At 40.5% G+C, this 23,225-nt stretch overlaps 1 protein-coding gene across 2 annotated transcripts in view; it reads left to right on the top strand.

Moving 5' to 3' along the window:
- TSPAN18 (tetraspanin 18) overlaps positions 1 to 23,225 on the top strand; it is a 148,902-nt gene that overhangs the window by 106,412 nt on the left and 19,265 nt on the right. For both annotated transcript variants that reach the window (XM_053387479.1, XM_053387486.1), the window contains 3 exons: positions 14,158 to 14,235; positions 20,800 to 20,892; positions 21,991 to 22,185. In XM_053387479.1, coding sequence (XP_053243454.1) covers positions 20,830 to 20,892; positions 21,991 to 22,185 — 258 coding nt within the window. In that variant the 5' untranslated portion in view covers positions 14,158 to 14,235; positions 20,800 to 20,829. The remainder of the gene's footprint in view (positions 1 to 14,157; positions 14,236 to 20,799; positions 20,893 to 21,990; positions 22,186 to 23,225) is intronic.

Below are 23,225 nucleotides of genomic sequence, written 5' to 3'. Positions count from 1 at the left end.
CACTAAACTCCTCTTCTTCTTCTTCCTTGTCAGTCATTTTCCTTTTGAAGGGGAAATGCAACAATATCTTTGTTGTGATTGAAGAAGAAATTCTTCCTTGACATAAACAGGTGTAGAGTCAATAAATGATACTAGATTAAACAAATGACAACTGGTCTGATGGTCATTCCAAAAGCTTCAGAACTGGAGAATAGTTATTTCTCTCCCCTTTTCCTGTACAGCTCCAATATTCCTCCAATTTTCCCAGAGGGTAATCCTCTCTGAACAGTCAGGCTTTGTCATATAGAGTTGCAGTGGGAGAGGGGAGATGAACCAAGATCTCTCTCGGCAGAGAGATCTTGTACCAGCTGAGCTCCAAGTGGAGAAAGATTCCTCTGCCCAACTTCAGACAGTCCCTCCCCACTGTAGCCCCCACTAAAGAGGGGTAAAGCCTGAAAGAGGTTTTTGAGGAGCTTCAGGGGCTTCAGTGAGAAGAGACGAGAAATCTGTTTTTACAAACAACACTGCATGCTTATATGTCGCAAGTTCAAACAAGATTCTGTCAAGAAATAAATAGTACATAACAGATAACTTTCTCAACTAAATGCAATGATTGTTCTGACACTGCTGTGATAGACCATGTGCACATTAGTGGCTTAGAACAAATCTGCTCCACTTCCCAGTGGGGAGGAGTTGCGGTGGACCGCGTGGCCAGCCACTCCCACCAGGGGCGGGGGACTTTGTCCCTCGTTGCCTGGGGGATCCTGGCTATGTCAGAGCCCGGCCAGCCAATCCGCTGGCTGGGGGGGGGGCATGGCCAGGGCCTTTTAAACTGAGGAGCGAGCCAGAGGACAAGGTTGGTCACCTTAGTTGTCCGAGGGGCTTGTTAGGAATTTTTCCACTTGGCAAATTGGCACTGGCCACTTGGTTTTCGCCTACCTCGTAGCAACTTTGTTAGGGCTGCGGTTTGGCATTGTTTGACCTTGTGGGGGAGGGGAGGTGTGGCCATCACCTGCCCCTCCATGCTTAAGGGTATTCCGTTAAATGAATCCAGGGGTGTTGATCTAGTCTGAAGCCCCGCTGGGGGCTAAGGCCTTGACACGACCCCGACGGGAACACCGGGGGAGCTTGAGTTGGTTCGCATCGACAGGGCTCCCCCAACCGGTGGCTTACCCTTACTAGACTTCCTGCACAATGGACAGGAGTCAGATATAGTCAGCTCCAATCAATGCCTAAGCCAATACCGCTCACATTCTGTAATTTCAATAAAGTTTTGGCCAAAATTTGCCCAGTAACATAAACCTAATATCTGTGTCCTTGTGTGAGTTATTTCCAACGAGGGGGTGGTTGCGGGGTCTCGGCACGCAAAGTGAGGTTGTCCCCCCCCACACACTTTCACTTGCTGTACACACTAGGCTTTGGTGTATTTGCCTGATGTGCAGTACCTGCTTTGTTTCCCTGTACATGCAAAAATATCCTCTTGCCTATTCATGGAAGCTGTTATCTGCGCAGGTGCAACGGCTGTCTGAACTGTATGCATAACTGCAGCTTACGTTTTCACATCAGATGGAAGCCAGTTAGAGGAGGAACACATCACACAGGATACAGGATACATATGGATTCTGGTGAATGTCCTGTGCACTCAACTTTAAACAGCTGCAGTGGAGCCAGAGTAAATGGTGATGTGTACACAGTCACAGAGCTATTCTAAAGGAACATGTCTCTGTGGGAAGACTTGTAAGGATTGGATCACTATCCTTACAGGAACGGAATCAAACAAGATGATGGCAGGGAAACAGATTGTTCTTTCTTTGTTTTGCAGGGCTGACTGAGCCCCTCTGAGTAAAGAAGGTGCATTCAAACAGTTAACCATATTGGCGAATTAAAGAGTACATTTTTAAGCCCAAATAAAGAAATATCCTATCAGGATAGACTTTTGTCCCAAGCCAAAAGGCACATGCAAGCAGCCAATTGAACTTTAATTCTTGCTGAGCAAAGAATGTTTTCCTTTTGCAGACACTAATTGTCCCCCAGCCTTGCCAGAGATTTTTCAAGAGTGAACTGCTCCATCAACAAAATTTAGGTCTAAAGGAAGCTGGCTTCTGCCAATGATTCTAGAGGGAGTATTGTCTCGTGGATGCAAGATGACACTGACCTACTGCATTTCATCACATAAGTTACATGGCAGTCATGTGACAGTGTGGAGCAAAGGGAAACTAATGCCAGGGGAGAGGGTTATGTGTCTTTGTTGTCCATTTTGTATGACTTTATGAAAATCCATAAAACACATTCAGAAATGAAAAGAAACCCAGACCAATGCCAGCACTCTTCCATCAGCAAGCAATATTAAAATTTCTAAGAAGTCAGTAGACGCACAAGGGCTCTAAAAGTACTCAGGGTTAAATATATATTGACATTTTTAAAAGATTGTGGCGTCGTTGTTCTTTTAAAAAATGGAGTTTGCAGTTGTTCTCTTCAAGAACTATGGACCTGCCACTTAGCCTAACCAAAAAAAGCATTTTTTTTCTATTTTTTTTTATGAATAAGAATTCTCTCTCTCCCCCTCTCCTCCTCCCTCTCTCAATATATATTTATATATTTCAGATTATGAAAGCAGGACTGTCTTCAGAAGTTAATCAGCAATGCAGATTTCCCTTCTAATTCAGATCTTAATTGTTACATTTAGTGAAAACCAATGAGAACTATTCTTATTTACTCATTTATTTGGCTCCAGTATGTAAGAAGTGGGCATCTGCTTCAGACAAAGCCTGAAATGAAAACTGATGTGGATTTTTTAAAGAGCAATTTGGGCTTTGCGTGACGTGAAACAGAGCTGGTTCAGAGTCAACTGTACTGCTCCCAGAACCTCAGATCTGCCTTGGAGAGTCAGAAAATGTAGATAAGCTAAATAATTTCCTTACTTTTGTTATTTTTAATGGCTTTTATATCTTATGGTGACTGTTTCAGGGTTTTGGCTATTTCTTTGGAGTTCCATGATGGATTTTTTTTGGGGGGGGGGATTTTGTGGAAAAGAAAAATACTGTTCTAATAAATGGGCTGAGAATCCTCTTCATGAGAGCTGAAACTATCACCACTCATTTTTTAAAAAAGAGATACACCTAGCAAGTTGGGTTATAGCAGTGATCTCCTTACAAGGCCTCCAGAAATCTTGAAAGTATGAAACAGAATCCTAGAAAATATGTCTGAGCGTTTGAAGGTATATACAGTTTGTTCTCTTTAAGTAGTGCCACTCTGTTGCTGAAAATTACGAAGACCAAATAGAGCAGATGGCTCTTTGAGCCCTGAGGACTAAGCTTTGCAGAGGGATAATAACAAAGGGAGCCCTATGTTCATTTTGACATTCACCACTGGATTTATGGAGGTCTAGTCTAGAGCTTTGTCATTCCACTTCATAAATGTGGTCAAGGCTCTTGTGGGAACAACTTAATTAGACCTCTTTCATTGCCTAATTCCTAGAAGCACAGAACTATGCTCAACTGGGCTTGATGGTAACAAGAATCCCCATTGATTTTGTGCTCCAAAAAGTGGAGACGAATTTGTTACCATGGTATTCTTAGATGCCTCCAAAATCCACAGCCCCTGTCAGCTGAATGGGCTCCCAGCAGCACATCCGAATTGCCATTGTGCAAGCAACAAAACAATGATCACAGATTTTCCCGCAAATACTATAATCAATAGGAACACCCCTTGCCTTTTAATATGCACTGAACAACTTCATTTGTAAGCTTATTACAACTTCAGTGAGAGACGCTGTTAGACTGATCATTAGGTGTCTGTGAAAATAACAGAAGAAACTAGGATACGTTCCAAAATAAGCTCTCTCTCTTTTAATTTCAGGACCATTTAAAAAAAACACTTTTAAAGAACATTCGTACTTATTTTACTGCTGCAGTTGATGTGGAAGTACCTGGAACAAAACCACATGGAAAATGTAAAGAACCGAGATTCAAAATTAGGAAAAGCAGGGTGTGTGCATGCAGAAAATGGCATGTTCTGAAAGCATCAAATTAGATTAAGACTAATAATAATAATAATAACAACAATAATAATTTATTATTTATACCCCACCCATCTGGCTGGGTTTCCCCAGCCACTCTGGGTGGCTCCCAACAGAATTTTAAAAACACGATAAAACATCAAACATTAAAAACTTCCCTAAACAGGGCTGCCTTCAGATGTCTTCTAAAAGTCAGATAGTTGTTTATTTCCTTGACATCTGATGGGAGGGCGTTCCACAGGGTGGGTGCCACTACCAAGAAGGCCCTCTGCCTGGTTCCCTGTAACCCTACTTCTCACAGTGAGGGAACCGCCAGACATAGCTGTCAACCTTTCCCTTTTCTTGCGAGGAATCCTATTCGGAATAAGGGAATTTCCCTTTAAAAAAAGGAAACATTGACAGCTATGCCGCCAGAAGACCCTCGGAGGAGGACCTCAGTGTCCGGGCTGAATGATGGGGGTGGAGATGCACAAAGGGCATATATGCTGAGTTTGCCCCCCCCCCCCGTTATCTAAATAGGTAGCTGGGGGAAAAAATTCTTTCAGAAATCAAGCTAGGGTAATGGGAGTATGCAAGAACTCCTACACAGTGATGACATCTAGATAAACGGGACTTGTCTATTAACTTCCATTTTCTTTTTTACTGATATTTCTAAAATAGCTCTGAACTTCAGTCATGGTTATCAGGGTATTTCCCACCTTGGCTAGAGCTGGGAATATCTGCAGTAAATCCTGCTGCTGCTGCTGCTGCTGGAAGTTATACCCTTCTAATTCATACCAGCTGACTAGAATCAATTTCAGTTGACTTTTTAAGACCTCAGTCACCTCCTTTTCATTGTGGAGAAGGTTAAGAGGCCTGTTTACATTGACATTGATTCTTCCATGCTTGGATGTAAACAACCATAATTGTTTCTCCCATTTTGTTCAGATACTATTGATCACTTTCTGTATTGTTTGTGACCAGTCCCTCATGATTCAAAGGGTTATTTGTAAATCTATCACCCTTTTTATATTCATAGTAAAAATAAAAAATCATCTTGTTATGAATCCTTTCTCAAGCATTTGGCAATGAGTAATTTATTTGAGTGTGTGCTTTGAATCATTTCCAAACGTAAGCTCCGTAGACATGTATGCATTAAGTTCTCTTCAGTTCCTTGGGACTTATGTCTGTGTAATTAAGTGCAGGATATCAGCCTTGAAGCACAAACTGCATCTATTCCTTCTTTCCCCAGTGCTATATACTCTCTCATCTAATTTTAGATTGCACACTCCACTTCATAAATGCAGTCAAGGCAGTTGCAAAATCAGCTTAATGAGCCACCCCGTTTTATTCCTTTGATGATAACTTTCTTACCTTCTGTCTGTAAGCTGCAATATGTATGCATGCTGGACGCTGATTTTAGCATCCATTAGATGCTAAAATAAATACATAGTTGTTATACTGTGCAGTTAGTGGTGGGACTGTTTCTAAATAACCCTTTGCAGTAACACTGTAAATTTGCAATATTACAGCTAATAATATTTATTACAACTGAAATTCTGTATGTGCCAGTCTTGTTATCCTCCTCCTACTTGCTGTGTTGCATTTCAGTTAACCTTGCCTCTGAGAGGGTGTTAACATGCCTACTCAGGTACATTTGTGTCCGAACCCGATTCCACATCCCAATTGCTGCTCCTTTAGGAACAACTGATGTTTGAGAAAATATTTTGGTATTATGGGAGCCACTTCCCTCTGCTGCCCCCAGCTCTATTCTCACTGGAGGTTGGACTACTATCAGTCCAGAAGAGCTGGTTTAGAAAACTAGTACCTCAGCCAAATTAACAGGAGCTAGTGTGTATCACTTAGAACCAGTGGTCTAGATCAGCAGAAGCTGTGGTCCTCCAGTTGCTGCTGCACTACAGCTCCTAGAATCCCTAACCATTTTCCATGCTGGCTGGGGTTGATGGGAATTGGAGTCTAACAACATCTGGAGAGTCACAGGTTCCTCATCCATGGTCTCGGTATTTGAGTGCCACAATAACTTTTGGAGGAAGGAAAGGCAGAGGAAAAACTTCAGGTCTTAACCAAGAAAAGGGAGTTTATTAGGAAAGGGACAAAAGAAACAGCAATGTTTGGAACTATCAATAAAATCTTCAGCCTAGGTCATTGGCTGTTAAACGATCCATGGCCTTTTAAATGTGTTGGGGGGTGTTACTGTTTTCTTGTTGTTATGTTATGCATTTTGTATTTTTATGTTGTAAACTGCCATATGATCTTTGAATGAAGGGTAGTATATAAATTTAATAAATAATAGAAAATTATTATGTTAAGATGACAAGTTATAGCTATTGAAATTATTTGGGATAAGCTCCAGGCCTTAACACACAGTCCTGGCCATTCTAGTCCCCTTCTTCATTAGCTGCCTAGAATGAAAAGACAGAGAATCCTTTTATAAATACTTGATGCACGGAGAATATTATTTTTGTTTTGTTTTAAAGACTTAAAAGTGTATTAGCTCACCCATTAACAAACCCAATACTAAAGTACTGTCTCCATCTTTCTTGGCAATCTCTACTGCTTTTTGGATAATAATTGCAAATGCATATAAATCCGCTTAATTTTTAAGTGTCCCATCATTACTAATTTACTTGGCATCCACCATAGTGATGCCAATTTCAGAAAACATTTATTGATTTTTATACGCAATGCATCCAGTGCTTTTGTTGGTGGCCCAGGTTGTGTCCTACTCCAGTCCAAAAAGTCTTTGTGCAGTTAGAATCTTGCATTTCCTCTTTCATTATATTTATTATTATTATAGTCATAATAATTGGCTGGGTCCAAGAAATCCCCATCCCCCCACCCCCACCCCAGTCTTCTGCAGCTATGTTGATGTTAATGGAAAAACTTCGTTGGAAAGGGTAACTTTAAAAAATCCTGACATCAGAAAATGAACCAGGGAATGCTGTTGTGAAGTACTTTCCAATAAGCAATACATGGGTTTTTAGAGTAATCTTTAATTATCAGTTTTGACTTCAGGCCTCCAAAAATTCAGAATTAAGATTCAGGCCCTGATTCTCATTAATGAAATAGCATTCTGGCATTTCCAGGAATACATTAGGAACTGTTTGAAGTTGTATGGTAATGTGATATTTCTAGTCAGCATAAAGTGTCTTCCATATAGATACATAACAGATCCCTGGCCTCTGAGTGACAACAAAATCAAAGCCAAGAATGTTTGGTTAGCTTGGCAAGAGTATCACTTTTCATCTTTGGAATTAATTTGAGTTTGGAAAACTGAGCTGCTATTAATAATAATTCTATACATAAAGAAATTAACATCTTCCTATTGGAGAGGGACACTGGAGCACATTCCAAAGACGGAAGGGGAAAAAAAAACTTTTGAGAGTCTTTGGCTTTCCCACATTTTGTTTGGCAATTCTTCTGGGTTGCAAAAACTGCTTTTTGCAATTCCAACTCACAGCCTCACAAATGACTCCAAGGAATGTTCAGCATATTAAGAGCAGAACTCATCAGTTACTAGTTAGCGTACAAAATTTCCCTGTGGAGTGCTGATGTTGTTGCCAAGGCAGCTAAACATATGAGGATAACTTTGTATTGATTTGTTCTAGTTGTATAAACGCTAATAGTCTCATGCTAACTGTAGAGACACAGTGATGCCTTGTATTTTTTCTGGATGTGGGGAGGATAATAGTGTCCCCGTTTCCCCAGAGGTTTTTGGGTTTTTTTAATAAAATGACAAAGATGTTGGACTCTAATGCTATATCAGTTTATATAAACATAAGAAGACCCTGCCACATCAGTCCAGCGTTCCAAGCCCAATGACTTGTTTCCAGTAGTGGGCCTCTAGATATTCTGGGAAGTCTAGAAGTGGGACTGGGACATGAAGGCCATTGCTGTCCCAATGTTTGTCTCCAGACTCTGGTATTCCATCTCATAAACCATACGAGGAACAGCTAATGCCTTTTTGTGTTCCATGTTTTATAAGCGATAACGTGATGGTAATGTTCTGAATGAGAGCATGAAAGCTAAATGGAAGACTTGGGTGTTTTTTAAGGGTGCGTTGTAATGGGTAACCCATTATAATTTAATCGGAATTGTTTGCATAGATGGAATTGTTTTCATATGTAACCTTTTTATATATGAAACTCTTTTGTATATGGTTTGTTATTGTCTAGTGAAATCACTTTGAGAGGTTTCATAAGAAGTGATTCATAAATCAAACAAACAAACAAACAAACAAACAAACAATGGGCATTTCAGGCAGATAAATTTGTGGCTCTGTAGCTTGCTTTTTCACTTTAAAACAATTTCTTCTCTCCTTCAGAGTCCATATGTTCTGTAACATATCAGATAGCTCATTAAAATATTGAAACAAGTTCTTTGTGGAATGCAAGGTTACTGCAGTAACTGACCAGTTGAAAGTTGGGGAAGACTGTTGCCTGCTTTGAACAGACACCAGAAGTTGCATCCAACATTAGTCCTACTCAGAGGTGACCCGTTGAAATCAATTAACATGCCCAACATAGTTTCAATGTGTCTGAGTAGGACTTAGTTGGACTTTTCATACCAAGTGTACTGCAAGAGTACTTTGACATGAAACTCACTAACTAGGCTTTGGGAAAGAGGTGAGAGGACTCTAGGACCTTGTGAGAGCCCTCACGCCTCCTTCTCAAACCCCACTGCCTTACTTACCCAGCGTTGGGAAGGCAGTGTGAGGGCTGGGGGAGGGGTGTAAAAAGCCACCAAAAAGCCCTTGACTGCTGCAATCTTCCCTTTGGGACTCTGCCTTTTCTAATGAAAGAAGCAAAACAAGAACCTTCTGAAGTTAAAATATGCTGGGCAGATCCAGGAGGGAAGAACTGGAGAGAGCTAATTTTGCTTAGAACCATGTGCAAAGCTGGTGGGTTGTTTAATATTAACAAGGAGCTGGTGGGGTTAGTATTTTAAGGTTTCAATGTGCTCCTAGGGACCTTGCAAAGAAAGCTATGCTGAGCAGTTAAACGCAATCAAGCAATGCAATAAGTTCCCTTGGCTTCTACATTACAAGCCAAATAAGTTGTTCCTGGCAAATGGGCCCTCTGTTGCAGGAGCATTAGCATTTTAATGCAACTAAAGAGAAGTTGGATTGACTGTAATTTAGTATATAGATCCCTGACCTTATGCTGTCCCTTCTCCAGTGTTCTTTGGGGACCAACTGCAGTTACACAGTTCACTTTGGAATCTAATTGAATTTACACACAGTAATATAGTCTTGTCACAGCAATTTTCTAGTGTAGTCACTACAAAAGTCCTGCTCAATTACTTTATAGGTTCACAAAAACTACAATTAAAAAGCTACATAACGTGTAGAACTGGCAACCTTCTCAGAGCTCTGGGTTGTATCAATTGGCTCAGTGCGCTTCTTAATACCAGTTGCTGGGAATTGCACATGGGCAGAAGGCCGTTGCGCTCATGTTCCCCTTGCAGGCTTCCCACAGACATATGTTTGGCTACTGTGAGAATCGGATGGTGGACTACAGAGACCATTGGCCTAATCTTCTTCTTTTACCCTTCAGAACAGCATAGGAAGCAATGCCTGGAGCAGGGAGAATTGCCAAAAAATAACTCCCCTGTCCATTCCACTGAAAGAAGCTTTGGATGGATTGGAAAACCTTTGAAAACACCTAGAACCATTCAGGAACATAGTACGTTGCAGGTTCAGGGGAAACTGTCCTTGCCCACAAAGTATAATTTCCCAAATCACCCCAGCTCTTCCTCTCCTCCTCCAAAACAAATCTGCCTTCTAAATTACATTGGGGTGGGGAGATTCTTTTTCTGAAAGACTGTCACAACCTGGCCTACTTGATGGCAAGGAAGTGGAGAGCTGTATGCACACCACTGCTCTAGAGGCTAAGATTTTAAATTATTTGTAAAAGATAATTTGTGTTGGAGTGGGAAACCATCAGTGCAGGCACTGGAAACAAGCTAGGAACAGGAGGCAGCTGTTTGGAATGTAGAAAAGAACCATCACCCTGATCTTTGATTCACCCTGTTTAGCAACTTCACTCCTAAAAGAGATTAAATGAAACTTTGCCTACGTCCTTGCTTAGCAAGGACAAGACTTTTGATAAGACTTTACATCAGAAAGACACATTTTCAAAGACAAGGCCAATACCTAAAGCCAAAGAGTCGTCACACAGAAACAGGCAAAAGCCTCAGTTCCTTCGCACTTGTGTTTGTTAATTCAAATGCACACTTTTTTAAAAAATGCAATTTAAATTGGTTGGTATCAGTTGGCTATGATCCAAATTGCAGGTAGCTATATTGTCAGACATACTGACAACATTTTTAAAAGAGTGAACAAGGGAGGCTGAAGATTGTCTTTGGACCCTTCCAAAGGCATTCATGATAAATAGGTTTTGCAACCCAGTGAACCCAGCAAACCAACACCCCTCCCCTGCACCAGGCTGGGAGGCGTGAGGTTGGATTGCGCAGGTATCCATTGGCCAAGTCAGCCTGCTGCCAACCACCGCCAATGGAATAACGCACAGAGCAGGCCGAGTCACTTTGCCAGCTCCAGGGCTGCGAATAGAGAGGTGACCTTGCTGCTCTACAAAGCCTCACCAGTCAGCATCTGGTGTTTGGATTGCAGGTCAAATATTTATTGTTGTTGTTGTTGTTGTTACCAAATAGCTGTTTCTGTAATTACAAAAGTAGTTTGGGGGGATTTAGGCTTAAAGACAGCTTGAGAGAGAGTCTGAATGAGTAAGAGGAGGTCAAATGCTGGTTCAGAGCCAAGAGAGGGAATGTCACTGGGGTTAATACTTGTGGGGGAGGCCTGATCACCTTGGCATCTCCTGCAACATCTTGTGTTTCCACTTGAGATTGTAATTAAGGAAAGCAACAGAGTTGACAATTAGGAAAAGTAGTTTAGTTCGTTTTCTTGTTCCCCTTAATGACAAAATCATAGTTCTTCATTTAAAAAGAAGCCAATCCTTTTGGCAAAAGTTTCTCCTCAGCTTGATCCTCAGAGAGAGAGTAATTGATCTTGTGCACCATCATCAGATGATTCCTGTCATCTCCTCAGCTGACACAGCACCTGCTGCTTGGTGCAGCACTGAAGTTTCTTCCTCTCAGAAGTGCGGTAAATCCTTCAAAATATTGTGAGCTAAGAGAAAACATTTTTTTCACTCCCACATGCACCTCTGAGAACTGGTAGCGATATAATTATAGGCACTTTCTCTCTCACACACAGCAGGAACAAGAATCCTATCAGTCTCTTTATACCCCTAATAGTAGGTTTATGTGAAGCAGTTACATCTCTGTTGGAAAAAATTAACCTATTTTTTAAACAGCACCTTTTTCTGTGCTTGTGATGTTGCAGTAAATGAAACTTGATTCAGCCAATTAAACAATGAAACTTAAAGTCTTGAGTTACTGGTGCGTCACTCCTTTACTGAGAATATCTCCTTAGAATCATAGAATTGGAAGGGATCCCAAGGGTCATCTAGTCCAACCCCCTGCAGTAATCTCAACTAAAGCATCCATGACAGACAGCCTCTTGTGGGAGTGTTGCACTGTTGAACAGTTCTTACCATCAGAAAGCTCTTCCTGTTGTTCAGTTGGAATCTGCTTTCTTGTAACTTGAAGCCCTAGCAATCCTCAACAAGCCCTACTGCAACTGATGGAAGTTGTAGAAGACCAGAGTCAGGACAGCTTTGTTTTTCTATTTTATCTGCGTGACTTCCTTCAATGCTATATCATAAATAGCTTGTGCAGTCTGCATTTACCCCTTGAATAGGAAATATTCTCCTTCTAGGGTTGTTGTTAAAGTTAGTGTCTTTTTAGAGAAGCATTTTACAATATACTTCATGTTGGCTGTTTTGTTGCCACTTTTCTTAATGCTGGGTCTGTGTATGCAGAATATTTTATTCTGGAAAACATGGAGACTTGAGTACTACTTTTTCTACAACTGTTGTATTTTTTTGCCTCTGAAAAGTGATTCTTGAGAAACTTCCATAAAGGAAAGCTCTTTGAAGATTCATTCTGCAATACAGTACAGTCATACCTCGGGATAAATGTGCTTCAGGTTGAGCATTTTCAGGTTATGCTCCGCAGCGACCTGGAAGTAACGGAGCGCGTTACTTCCGGGTTTCTCCACATGCGCAGACGCTCAAAATGACATCACGCGCATGCGCAGTAGTGGCGAATCGCGACCCGCAGACACGCAGTCGCGGGTTACACTCCACTCAGGATGCGAACAGGGCTCTGGAACGGATCCTGTTCGCATCCAGAGGTACCACTGTACACCATACTGTGTCCATTTGAAATTGGAGGAAAACAGATGTAGGTGGTTCTGGCAATGAGGAAGGTGGCCGGGTTGTATCCACACAAATAATGTTGGTGGGCATATACCGAGATCACAATCACACTTCTTCATTTGCTGGGGGCATGTGGAAGGAGGAAAAGGTGTTGAAATCAAGGGGATAGTTTAACTACACCAGGGGTCTGCAACCTTTAAGACAAAAAGAGCCACTTGGACCCGTTTCCGAAGAAAAAAAAACTGGGAGCCGCAAAACTCATCATTATAAAAATAACTTTTTTGTCACTTTTTAAAATTATTTCTTTGTTTGACCCCTCAGAATTACTCCTCCTCATAGAAATAAACGTTAAATTAACAAGTTACCTTTTGTTGTGCGTGTGTTCTTCACTCCCCTTCAAAACAGTGACCAGTGTACATGCCCCCTTTCAATGCAGTGACCAGTGTACATGCCCCTTACAATGTAGCGGGCGGGCGGGCGGGAAGGTGACGTTGGGACGGTGCGTGACTAATGCACACACCATCTCCATGCGACGTCACAGCCAGTACAGTGCCCACCACAGTGGGGAGTGTCGGGGCGCACAATGTGCCTCCTCCCCTCGCTAGTATCCGCCCCGGAGCCGCGGCAAAGGTGTAAAAGAGCCACATGCGGCTCCGGTTGCCGACCCCTGAACTACTTCCACCTTTGTGGGCAGCAGGATTTAAAACCAGTCTATATTGAAGGCAGCATGTTGAGGATTGAGCATGAATAATTCTGGATTGAGGGAAGCGACATTTTTGTGCTATAGATAGGAATGCGGTTTTATAGAAAAGAACAAAACGGGCAGAGAAGTGACTTTTGACATCAATTGTTATTCACGAAGCATCAAAAATGCATTTTAAGAAATTAATTCAACCTAAAACAAGCCAACACAGCCAGTGTTCTTGAAAGGAGGGAGTGTGGACACATCAAATATTCAGTCTATGTTACCCCTCCCTGCACCCCATCCCACAGATCAACCTTTCAGATGCTAATATAGGACCCAATCATGGTTTCCAGATAGTTTTAAGCTTATAAAGCATCTAGGACAGAAAAACATGGATGTTTTCAGACATAATGAGATAGGATCATAAATTGTCTTAATAGATTGTTTGCAGTCAAGCAGTGCAGATTTAGAACAATCACATAGTAAAAAGGTAAATTAATAATAATTGGTATATGATTAGTTTTATGATTATGTCATTAATGGAACCACTCCAAGCAATGCCTAAGTAATTTACGTTTTGCAAATTTAGTTGAAAACTACAGTAAGTATAGTCGGTTAGATGAGACAAACGAAGGTAAAAATGTAATTATTATAAAACATGCATGATTATATGCTTCTCTATTCTTGTATAGCTTCCATTCCTTTCTGGTGAATTGCGCTTGTTTTATAGTGTTTGCTACTTATGTAGAGTTTCTAATATTTAGCATGTTTTACAGTTTATTGGCACAGCCCATTTCAGATACATGAAGTTCTCAAGCATTTTAATAGCGTGTGCATAACACAAATTCCTGGTAGACTACAACTTGTATTTGTAAAGCTATTTATGTCTCTTTCAATTTCCGAGTAAATGGGTAGGTTCTTGCAAAATGTCAAAATGTGGCTTGGGATGTATGTCAGAAGGAACGTGAACCAACCCAAAGGTTGATGAGCCGGGTTATGAGGAATAGGATGCTTCAGTGGGTGCTAAAAGCTTTTCATTAGTGCTAATGTACACCAAATTAAGCATGCAATTAGACTAAGTGTATTCATCAGGGTGGTGTGTTTTAATAAATGGTTTATTTAATGTGATTGTGTTTTATTGACTTGTGCATTAATTGAATATTTCTTTCTTATAGGACAAGCTTGGCCAATAAAATATACATGGGACGTATAAAACATTAAAGGTCAAAAGAAACATTCCAAGAGCTGAATAGGTGAGAGTTTTGAATTTGTCAAAGAGTATTTTCTTATTTCCTCCCCTAACAGTAAGTGAACTGTTTCCCGTTAAGCAAGTATCCCCACAAAAGCCATAATTCCTACAGGAGCATTATGAGGAAAACAGTGTACAGATGTGTTGCTTTCCAAGCATTTTGCTGTCATCAACATGTTATCCAGTGGTGGGTTAGAAAGTCCTGTCCCCCGTCCCCCATGTGGAATTTGTTAATTTGGTTCAAACAAGAATGCTAGTCTCAAAGGGCCATCAGAATTAGCAGCCTGAGAAATGGTGAAGGTCTCATGATTCTAACACACATCTATCTGGCTTTTACAAACTTGACTTTAATCGTGAAGCAATACCTTCCTAATGTTGTACCATAGACCATTGCTGTGAAGTAGATGAAATACAATTTCCTGCTGAATCAAATGATCAGACTTTTTTTTTATCATGTTATGTCTCCTATGGCCCACTTTAACCTAACGGATATAATGATAAAGAAGGAAAATGTTTTCCATCGTACCTTGTGCTGCATTTGCATAGTCTTAGAATCATAGAATCATAGAGTTGGAAGAGACCACAAGGGCCATCGAGTCCAACCCCCTTCATAGGAATGTCACGCTCCTGTGTTGAAAGAGGGAGCCTCTTCATTTTCCCCCTGCTGTATATTTCTGCAGAATAGAAGACATAACATTCTTGTATGAAGTTGGGGTGAACAATATCTAAATTGGTCTTTATATTCAGTAGCAGCTCTGGGTAGTGTGGACGCAGAGATCAAAACTGCTTTCTAGGACCCTTTCTCCTACACCTAGTGCAGTGTCAGCTCAAGGCAGTATCTGGCCCATCAATATCCAATTTCTCCAAAAAGCTTAAACTGCAGTGGAGAAAATATTTGGAGTATTGCATTCATGACATGTAATAAGTACAACCACAGAGGCCTAGTTAGAATCATGGGAATAGGGTAGGGTGCAAGGGGGTTGAAATTGATTACATTTGGGGATTATGTTTGCAGGATGCTTCTGCAAATAAAATATATGTGAATTGCCTCCATCTGTCTCCCTGAAGACCTAATTAACTGCCTGACTTTGGGAGGGACAAGAAAGCATGCTTTGATCCCACTTCAATTGGTGTAAAATCAGTCTAATTCAAATGACCATTGTTACATCAAGCCATAGTCTTCAGTTAGTTTCTACTGAAAAACACAACTTTCATTAGTGTCCAGCAACTACAGGTACAGAAAACATAATAGATCCTCAGGGGTTTTTTTTTTGGGGGGGGGGGGACTAAAGCAAAGAGCTGTTTTGCTTTGCCTAGCCAAAGGAGTGGTGGTGTAGAGATCACATGAGCCTGGTCATGTGGTGAGAAACATTACCATAGTTCAGGTCCAGCAACTAGACTAGCTGGACCTGAACTATGAATACCAATTTTACCATTTATGCTCTCCCTAATTAGCTCGAATCAATCTATGTAAAGCATATTGATGACTTAGCTTTATAGCAATTAACTCAGAGATTTAATATCTGATTTGAAAAGTTAAGAGGAGCCTGGGTGTGGGTAAAGGAGAGAGAAAGGAGTACACAGCCCTTGCACATTGTCGGTTTGCACAAATACCCCTTGAAACATGTATACATTATTTTTGCATCTTGTCATGGAGAAGACTTCCTATGTCTGCTTCGGTAAATCTATAGGACCTTTGTATCACTGTTGCTTACTGAACCATCGCAAAATACCATTGTTGTTTAATGAGGGGGAAATACAGTAGACCATTTTTACCTTTTATTTCATAGCAGTGTAAGGTTTGGCTGCAATCTTTCTTTGCAGAACTGTTCCATGTGTAAAGCCAGGTGGATCTGAGACCCTCCTGCGGCAGCTTATTGAGAGCCAAAAAGCAGCACCAGCTCTTGGGGGCCTGATGCTTTAGGCAAACTGGAAAACATCCACCTGTCATAGCTCTGTCAGCAAACAGTTTGGATGCCTTAGGCAATTTCCTGGTTTAGTGAATCTCAGTGGTCCTCACAAGTCTGAGTAACACAGTTCCACCTCTGGGAAATATTTAATCTGCTGCAGCAAAAACAACAAAAGAGTTTTGTGGCAACTTAAATTCTACTTATTGTGGCATAAGCATTGGTCTAAAACCCGCTTTATCAGATACAGTCAGATATAATTCATGCATAGCACTCTACACAGCAGAAAGAGCCATATCTCTTTGGTTCTCTTCTTTCCACCAGCTTTCCTTCATGCCTACTGTAACAATGTTCTGCTTCAAACTAAGCTCTCCACCTCCCCAACGTTTCATATTAGGTTGTCCCATAAAGATTATGGTTGATTTCAAATTGACTTTAGGTTAAAGTAGAAGAATAATAATAATAATAATAATAATAATAATAATAATAATATAATATCAACACAAATCACAAACTTGGATGGCTTTAGAGAGGATTTAACAAATTCAGGGAACATGTTATGAATGGCTACTGGCATGGCTCCGAATACTAGATTGTGCTATGAAACAACAGCAGGAGAAGACTATTGGTTTCATGTCCTGCTTGTGGGATTCTAGGTGGCAAAATTGCTTAACAGCCATTGCTTGCACAACCACATTCACTGCAGTTTCTGTCTAGATTATTCAAAACAGCCTTTACCCAACCTTGGTTCCCCAGATGTTGTTGAACCACAGTTCCCATCAGCCCCAGTCAGCATGGCCAATAGTTGGGGATGATGGGAATTATAGTCCAGTAGCATCTGAGGTAAAGGAATTTTGATAGAGCTGCCTTATTAAAGAATTAATCAATTAATTAATTATTAGTTTAATTAAATCTAAACATATGTACATATTAATTAAAAAGTTACAATGGGTTTTTTGTTTTTGATGAATCAGAACATGCTGCAGAATGCATGATCTTGTAAGAGGCTCTCCATCCTGTGCATTAGAAATGAGGGATGTCTCTTCACAGTGTCATAGTGGGTGCCTCTTCAGTCTGTTGGCTTTAACAGTGCATTCCTAAACGTCAACGTTCTCTCACTTTCCCCCTCTCCCCATGGTTCTTGAAAATACTTCCGGTTTCATTCTCTCAACACTTTATTAAAGCTTCTGTTCCTCCAAGTCTATAATGATGACCCATTCCATTGGGAGTCACAAAGGATGCTTTTGAGGCTTGTGAGAGTGGAGACATACAGCAGCATCTGTCTCCATTCCTCTTCCTTGTCCCTGAAGCCTTCACACACAAGGAGAAATCTTGTTGGAATACTTTGCTTTCCATAAAAAACAACCCTTTGTTGTTTTTCCACATGCACTCGAGGTGGATTTCCGTAATGTAGTAATGCGTGCAGTAAGAAAATTCTCTAGTGTAGCAAAGAAGTATCACTGTCTTTTCCATACAGAATGCAGAGTCCAACACAATTCGTGGCTCCCTGCCACTTTCTTCCCAGCAAAGACATATTCTTTCTGGAATGGGAAAAGGGTGTTTGTGTTTGTGAGCAGCTGTGGTGCTGTGTTCACCTGTCTGCTTCCAAAATCCCTGGTCTCTCCCTGCTCTGTTTCTTACCCCCCAACCCCCAATGCATGCACACAAACACACAAGGGTCAAGTCTAATTTTCAAACTAGCTAGATGCTGTGCATCAAACAAAATACTCTGTGGAGCTGTAACTGTTTACCTGCGGCTTCCTCCACCTACCCACCACTGTGCTTCTTCCCATGCAGTGAGCACTACTGCCTGCCAAAGGCTTCGTCAAGAAGCATAACTAAAGCAGATCAGTTACCATGGTCACACTGGGAAGAGCTGTGGTGCTGATATACAGCAGCTCCAAATTCTTTGGATTAGGAAAAATAACGAGAGTGAAAGGAAAGGATTTATCACTCAGCCTGTGAAAAATTCTCTGCAACCCCTTAGACAATTTGTGTATTTGCTTTTAGCAGCATCGGATGTATTTTTCTATCACAGCATGCAAAATTTGGGAGTTACAAAGAGCTGGAGTGCCCGAGAGCCACTTTTCCAGCTTTGGGCATTCTTTAACAAGCCCAATGGACACTTGTTTTTGTTTTGTTTATAGATTGATCTCCCATCTTTCCAAATCTTCCAACGAAATAAAAGCAAAAACTAGCTTTAAATAACAACCTCCTAACTAAAAAGACATAACGCTGAAGACGAGGAACACTACAAAACCACATGGAAGGGACAAGCTTTGTATTTAAAAAAAAAAAAATAACAAGAATTGTAAAGCTTTGAACCTTTATTTGGGTGTCTTATCAATTATCTTGGGATAATTGCAGTAAAGACCCCTCTTCTTGCTGTAGAGGTTCTCATTTCACATCGAATGAGCACATGAAAAAGAGTTTCCCGAGCTGCAAATGTGTGCTTTAGAGTACTGTTCTATCCCACCTAATTTTCCATAGAGAGTAAGAATGGCTAACAAATCAGAAGCAAAACAATATACAGGAGAACACTCCCCAAATTAAGCCCACTCACAAAATCAGAATAGAACTAAGAACATAGAATGGTACCAAACAGCAATAAAAATAAATGCAAAACTAAGCTAGCAGAAATGATAGTCATCCAAAGACCCTTTTAAAGAGCCACATCTTTATGAACCACCTGACTCACTTCACTTAACAAGGTATTTGATAGGGTGGGCACCATAACAGAAAAAACCCTAGTCCCAGCAGGGCCTCAGATAATGGATGGAGCATGCAGAGAGGAACATACAGAAAAAGAAAGTCATTAGGGTACCCTGGTGCCAAACCAGTAAGTTGTTTTAAAGGTTAACACCAGCGCCTTGACTTGAGCCAGGAAACTAATTGGCAACCAGTGCAGATCACATAGCACCAGTGTGATGGAATCAAATTGTGTTACATTCCAATTTGCAGGCTTTCTAGACTTTTCTGGTCTTGCACATTTGGAATATTTCACAACACTTTAGGTCTTAAAGAATTGCTTTTTAAATAAAACAATGTTTTAAAAAGCCCCACATCATCTGCTGATGCTATCATGCTGCTCTCAGAAAGCTGCTGTGCTGTGGTAGTTAAGAATCAGAATTATTAGTTAGAATTTGGGAGTCCTTTGTTCAAATGTCAATTCAATTGCCTGTTCATTAGCTGGTCTTAGGCAAGCTTAGCATCTCCCCTGCCATCTGTAATATGGGAATACAGCACTAGTTTATCTTACATGGTTGTAAGTTAGAATTTATTACATTCTTTGACACTTTGGAAAATGGCTGTTAGGTATAAATCTGGCAAATATTTCCTAGCATCCGTAGCTATTTAAAATATTTCCATGTACATTGAACTAATACATATGCAAGGATTTCCACCCCTACCCCAGGGTAGGTTATCAATTTCCCCCCAGTATCAGTCATCCCAGGGAATGTAAATGGGAAGTTACACTCTAACGTGCCTTTTTGTTTGGAGTGAGCAGGAAGCTTTCTATTAAAACCAGGTTTTAGATTGTAGTTCTTTAGGTGGTCAACTATTCCTTCCTAGGTGTTTTGTAAGTTGGCAGAGAATGACTTTAGGTGCCAGAGGAAGAACATGTGGTAGTTTCTCAGCATTTGTTGTAGATGAATCTACACACTTCTCTCATAACACCGTAGAATCTTGCATTATTATGATCTGCTACATATTTTGGAAATTTATCCATTGGCTATGCATTTGCATGATGGTTCCTGAGATCAATGAGCAAGTGTTTGGATAAAATTGGATGCCATTTTGAATCAAGGTGGCAAACTGAACCTTTCAAATGCAAAAAGAAAAAAAAAAGTTTCTTAGAATTCCCGAACAATGCCAAGTATGAGGCTGCCAGTACTAACTAAAGATTGAACTTTCTCCTCAACCAATTAACTGTATCAGAATAGGAGAGAGAGGTTAGATTGCAGGTCACAGGGTAGCATCTGTGTGAGCTTGTATGCTTGACTATTGCTTGCCAGACCTTCCAAATTTTACTGTTGTTCCTCAGATATATCCTAATCTGTTTTCATTCCCTGCACAGTATTTGGGTGTAAAGCATGTATACATTATGCTAAACTTAAGGTGATAATCAGGTATAGAAGCATGACAGAAAGCCATTTACTGAGTTTAGTCATTGCTCCTTCTTTGCTGTTCTGTGCCTAAGACTGAACCAAAAACTGAACCAGCAACATTTCAGCAAAGAGAACTTAAGGAGAATACTGGAATAGTGTCCCATGTGTCAGGACAAAGTTAGCCTAACTCTTCTGTACAATTCTGATTTGTTTCACTACACATATGCAGCTTTGCATAGTGCTTAGAGATTGCTGGAGAGCTTTATAATTCATGAAATAATGAATCTTCGGTTTTTAACTTTGGAACAAGATGGTGAGTCATTTAGCCTTTTCTCATTAACCTTTCATTCCAAGTCCTGACGCACGAGGGAGAAAATGGGATGGCAATTGGAGGTGATCATTACTGCCTATTAACCTGTGTTATCCTACCTCATTGAGATATGAAATTCGTACTTTCTGTGTAATGAATTCCACACGGGCCTGAAAGAAAGATACCAGAAAGGCTACATCGACGAGTGAAGGGAGTGTTAAAGGGTTGTTGGTGTTTTGCAGGATTAATTGGATTGTGCAGCCTGTACAACCATGGAAGGAGATTGTTTGAGCTGCATGAAGTATCTGATGTTTGTCTTCAATTTCTTCATTTTTGTAAGTATCCTTGGATTTTCTGTCACATACCACCTCTTTCATATCTCTGCTTGCGAGGTCAGTGCTGGCTATACTGTGATAGACTTTCTTCAATACAGAATTGCCCTTCAGTTTCATATATAACAGCATCTGAAACATACGTAACACCTCTCATCATAAGCTGACAGGACACTTAACACTCCCATGGCTTGGTATCACGGATAAGGGGAGTGGATACTGTTCTTGTAACAATTAGTAAGACCTGTGAACAGATCTCTAGACCAGATTTTCAAGCATTTATCCAATCACTGGGTAAATTGGCACTGTATAGTTTATTAAAGTATGGAATATAATTGCATTGTGTCTTAGTACTTCTTCTTCCAACAACCATAAAGTTGCATAAAGAGTATGCTAACCCTTTTGTTGATCATTTCTAAGCCAAACTAACACTATTAGAATGGTCAACGTAGCAATAGTAACAATAAACCAGTGTCATATGGTGTCAAGAGTTTCATGCAATGAAGAAAATTGCTCAAGTTCAGCTTCCTGTTATGGTTGTATTTTTTGTTAAAGAACGCACCTCTGGAAATACACCTAGAATAATAATAATATATTGTGTATCTGTACAGTTTGTATAGTACAGGTGAATCATTTTGGCGGGCAGGGGAAGCTTATTATGTAAGATTTAATAACATGGGATAAAAAATGTATTATACAGGTAAGGGATAATCTAGCAGCCCTCCCAAGCCCCTTTTTACATCTCAAAATGCATGAAACCTTTGCAAAGATGGGGCCTATGTCTCTGATGTCCCCGAGGTTGTCCTATTGCTTCTTCCATGGATTCTACACAGGAAATAACTACACAGGAAGAGCTGAGCTATAAAGCAAAAATGGGTGCTTCCTTGCTATAAATAGCCCAAATAATGAAAAGTGTGTGTGTATTGGTGGGGGAAATGATAGGAAATGCACACTGTGAAAAAAGTAAGCTTGCATGGCAGAAAGCTAGCTTAGTCATGCAGCTATTGTGTTGGTTAGATCTCTTAGCTGGGGATGAACTCACTGGAGGGAATCTAGAAAGGAATTGAATGTCTTTATCTGAAATATTTCCCTTTTTGGCAGCTGGGTGGTACATCTCTACTGGGAGTTGGAATATGGGTCATAGTGGATCCCACAGGATTCCGAGAGATAGTGGCTAGTAATCCTCTGCTCTTCACGGGGGCATACATCATGCTGGCGATGGGAGCAATGCTCTTCTTGCTGGGGTTCCTTGGCTGCTGTGGAGCCATCCGCGAGAACAAATGCCTCCTTCTCTTTGTAAGTACTGTTGGCTCTTTCATATGTGGTTTTCTTTTGTATCTGCCTTCGTGGTATGGATAGCTGATTAGGTAATACAGATTGTTTTGCACATCCAATTGTTTGCAAACTGCAGTTTTTGCACAGTTGACAACTAAAGGCATTTCATCCTGACCTGCATGCAAGTTCTGCTGTACAGCTAATGAATTGCTTGTTGCGATCACTTATAAGTAATAATCATAACTACTTGAAAATAAACACTGCACCTATCTTGGCACAACTATCAAGGAGTAGAATTTAATGTGTTCATAAGCTAGTACTGTTACACGTACAAGAAGAACATGCAGATATTTTGAGCATGGAGAGCTAGTAGCATTTTGCTGCCTACATAGGTAGATCTTTTAGGTTAACTTTGTGTGCAAGCCATTTCAAATTAAAACTCTGAAGAAGGTGACGAAATAGCAGGAAAAGGTAAAGAGATCTGTAGTGTGCTTAATTTTTGTTTGTTTGTTTCTTTTTACTTTTGGTTTGTTTTTAAGTGTAGTGTTTTAAATGTTTCAATTGCATTTTTAATCGTTATGAACAGCTTTGAGGATTCTAGTAAAAAATAAACATTGCAGAACTCCCGTTGAGTAGATATGAATATGGGCTCCAGAGTCCAATTGTAGCCTGATAAATAAAATTTAATCTCAAATATTGAATGTTATTTGGGAGGGGGAAATTGTGCCTGCAGCTATGAATAGTGCTATAGGATGGTTAAGGCTTCTAACAAGCTACAGTTCCCAAAGTACAGATGTAGTAGGGAATTGTGATTTGCTTAAGAGTAGATGCAGAAACATCTGATCTCCTCATTGCAGCTACAAAAGAGGAGACAATAAGAAGCACACGATATAAAACTTTGCTGCAACTCATTCATATAGTGGGAAATCATAGTTTCTTGTCCTGTAAGTTTCTGGTCCTGTAAGTACTTTAGGACAAAAGGACATAAAAAGAGCCCTGCTGGATCAGATCAAATGACTGTCTGTTCTGGCAGTCTCTTCTCACAGTGGCCAACCAGTTAC

This window comes from Podarcis raffonei, chromosome 1, assembly GCF_027172205.1.
Source record: "Podarcis raffonei isolate rPodRaf1 chromosome 1, rPodRaf1.pri, whole genome shotgun sequence".
Classification (NCBI taxonomy): Eukaryota; Metazoa; Chordata; class Lepidosauria; order Squamata; family Lacertidae; genus Podarcis; species Podarcis raffonei.
The sequence above is the reverse complement of the archived record's forward strand: the minus strand, read 5'-3'. Positions and strand labels throughout refer to the sequence as shown.